Source organism: Rhinatrema bivittatum, chromosome 13 (assembly GCF_901001135.1).
Source record: "Rhinatrema bivittatum chromosome 13, aRhiBiv1.1, whole genome shotgun sequence".
Lineage (NCBI taxonomy): Eukaryota > Metazoa > Chordata > Amphibia > Gymnophiona > Rhinatrematidae > Rhinatrema > Rhinatrema bivittatum.
The window spans coordinates 2,070,903-2,072,842 of record NC_042627.1 but is presented as its reverse complement, the minus strand read 5'-3'; the positions used below and the strand labels follow the sequence as shown (position 1 = coordinate 2,072,842).

At 38.9% G+C, this 1,940-nt stretch overlaps 1 protein-coding gene across 1 annotated transcript; it reads left to right on the top strand.

Annotated features, from left to right (window-relative positions):
• Positions 1–310: 310 nt before the first annotated feature.
• On the top strand, positions 311–1,258 carry LOC115075284 (olfactory receptor 1019-like). The gene has a single exon (XM_029575575.1). It carries the CDS (start codon positions 311–313, stop codon positions 1,256–1,258), a length of 948 nt encoding a protein of 315 aa, XP_029431435.1.
• The last annotated feature ends 682 nt before the right edge of the window (positions 1,259–1,940 follow it).

The window sequence follows — 1,940 nt, the reverse complement described above, 5'->3', positions numbered from 1 at the left end:
TTTATGAACATTTAATTCAGATTTTACAATACTGATTTTATTGGAATGAGCCACAGGTTCCAGATTTTCCCTACAATCACAACATTTTCTACCAAAATACTTAACAAGTGATAAAATGCTAGTTGCAATAAAAAGAGATCATTTCAGCCATGGATATCATATCTTAAACCATGAGCAATTGCAAATACTCATAAGCATTGAATTCAAACCACCTCATCAAAAACAAAATATTCTGCCACTGACCATCCTGTAAGGTTTGTGCTCTGATCTTTAATGTTTGTGTTTCATTTCTAGGCATCACACTGACCGAATGGCAGAGAGAAATGACACCTCACTGAGGGATTTTGTTCTCTTAGGATTCACCAGTGCTCCACACCTGCAGGTTATGCTATTTGTAGGGTTTTTGCTGATATATTTGACGACACTGCTGGGAAATCTCGGTATCATCCTGGTTATTCAGACTGACTCTCATCTTCACACCCCCATGTACTTTTTTCTTGGTAACTTGGCCTTCGTTGATCTCTGGTATTCATCAGTCACTGCTCCAAAAATGCTGATTAACTTTCTTTCACAGAATAAGTCAATTTCCTACATTGGGTGTGCAACACAAATATTTCTTTTTGTAACATTAGGTTGTACAGAGTGCCTCTTGCTGGCCGTTATGGCTTATGATCGATATGTGGCGATTTGTAAACCACTCTATTATGCTGTTATTATGACCAGGACATTCTGTAGCCAGATGGTTGCTGGTTCCTACATTGGAGGGGTTCTATATTCTGCATTACAGACAGGTTTCACATTTAGATTATCATTCTGTGCGTCTCATGAGATTGACCATTTCTTCTGTGACATTCCAACACTACTGAAGCTTTCTTGCACCAACACATACATCAATGATGTTGTGCTTCCCACCTTGGTGGCCATTGTAACATTTATTCCGGTTATGGTTATCTTTCTTTCATATGTTTATATCCTGGCCACTATCTTGAGAATTCGTTCCACCGAAGGGAGACGCAAAGCCTTTTCCACCTGTGCCTCCCATTTTATCTGTGTCACTTTATTCTATGGGACAATTATTTTCAAGTATGTTATGCCCAGTTCCATTTATTCTCTAGAACAGGACAGGGTGATCTCAGTGATTTATGCTCAGGTAATTCCCATGTTAAATCCCTTAATCTACAGCCTCAGGAATAAGGAGGTAAAAGCAGCAGTGAGCAAAATTAGAGGTAGAACTAGAAACATCTCTGTAATGAACTGAATTCTATTAATATTATAATCATACTTTATTTGAGAACATCACATTCATAAAGGTGAATTTTGAAAGCCTGTCATGTGCATTATTTGGGGGATGTGCACACAAGTTGGGCTGGCATTTGCAGACCGAATTTTTAAAGCCACCCAGATATGCATGTATCTGCCACTGTGCATACATCGCAAAAGTTTTCAAAAAGAGGCAGATGTGGGCATGGTCTGGGTTAAGTATGAAATCCAATAGGAAAAGGAGATGAAAGTACTCTCCACAAATTCAACCACATGTACAAAAGGGAGAGCAGAGAACTTAAAGTAGTCCACAAACTTCCAAATTCATGCGAAATAGGTGTTGTTTAATTCAGGTTTGAACGTTTCCAGAAGGCTACTCCAAATGTAATATACAGTACAAGGTTTTCAACCAGGTCCCCTGACACGGACCGTGTTTCGCAAAAAGCTGCGTCGGGAGGGACTAAGAATAGTGTATATTTTCAACCACTACAAAGGAAAAAATAATATACATCAATATATTGTGGACTTGTATTGAGGCAATAATTTAAACATACTAGCCGGGACAAATACCTTAACTCAGGTCCAGGTTCAGATTGTAAGGAGAGCAAGCAGTGTATACAGAATCGTCCATTTAACAAAATGTCAAAAAATTGCGCCAACCCAGGAGCCAATCAGCCTGT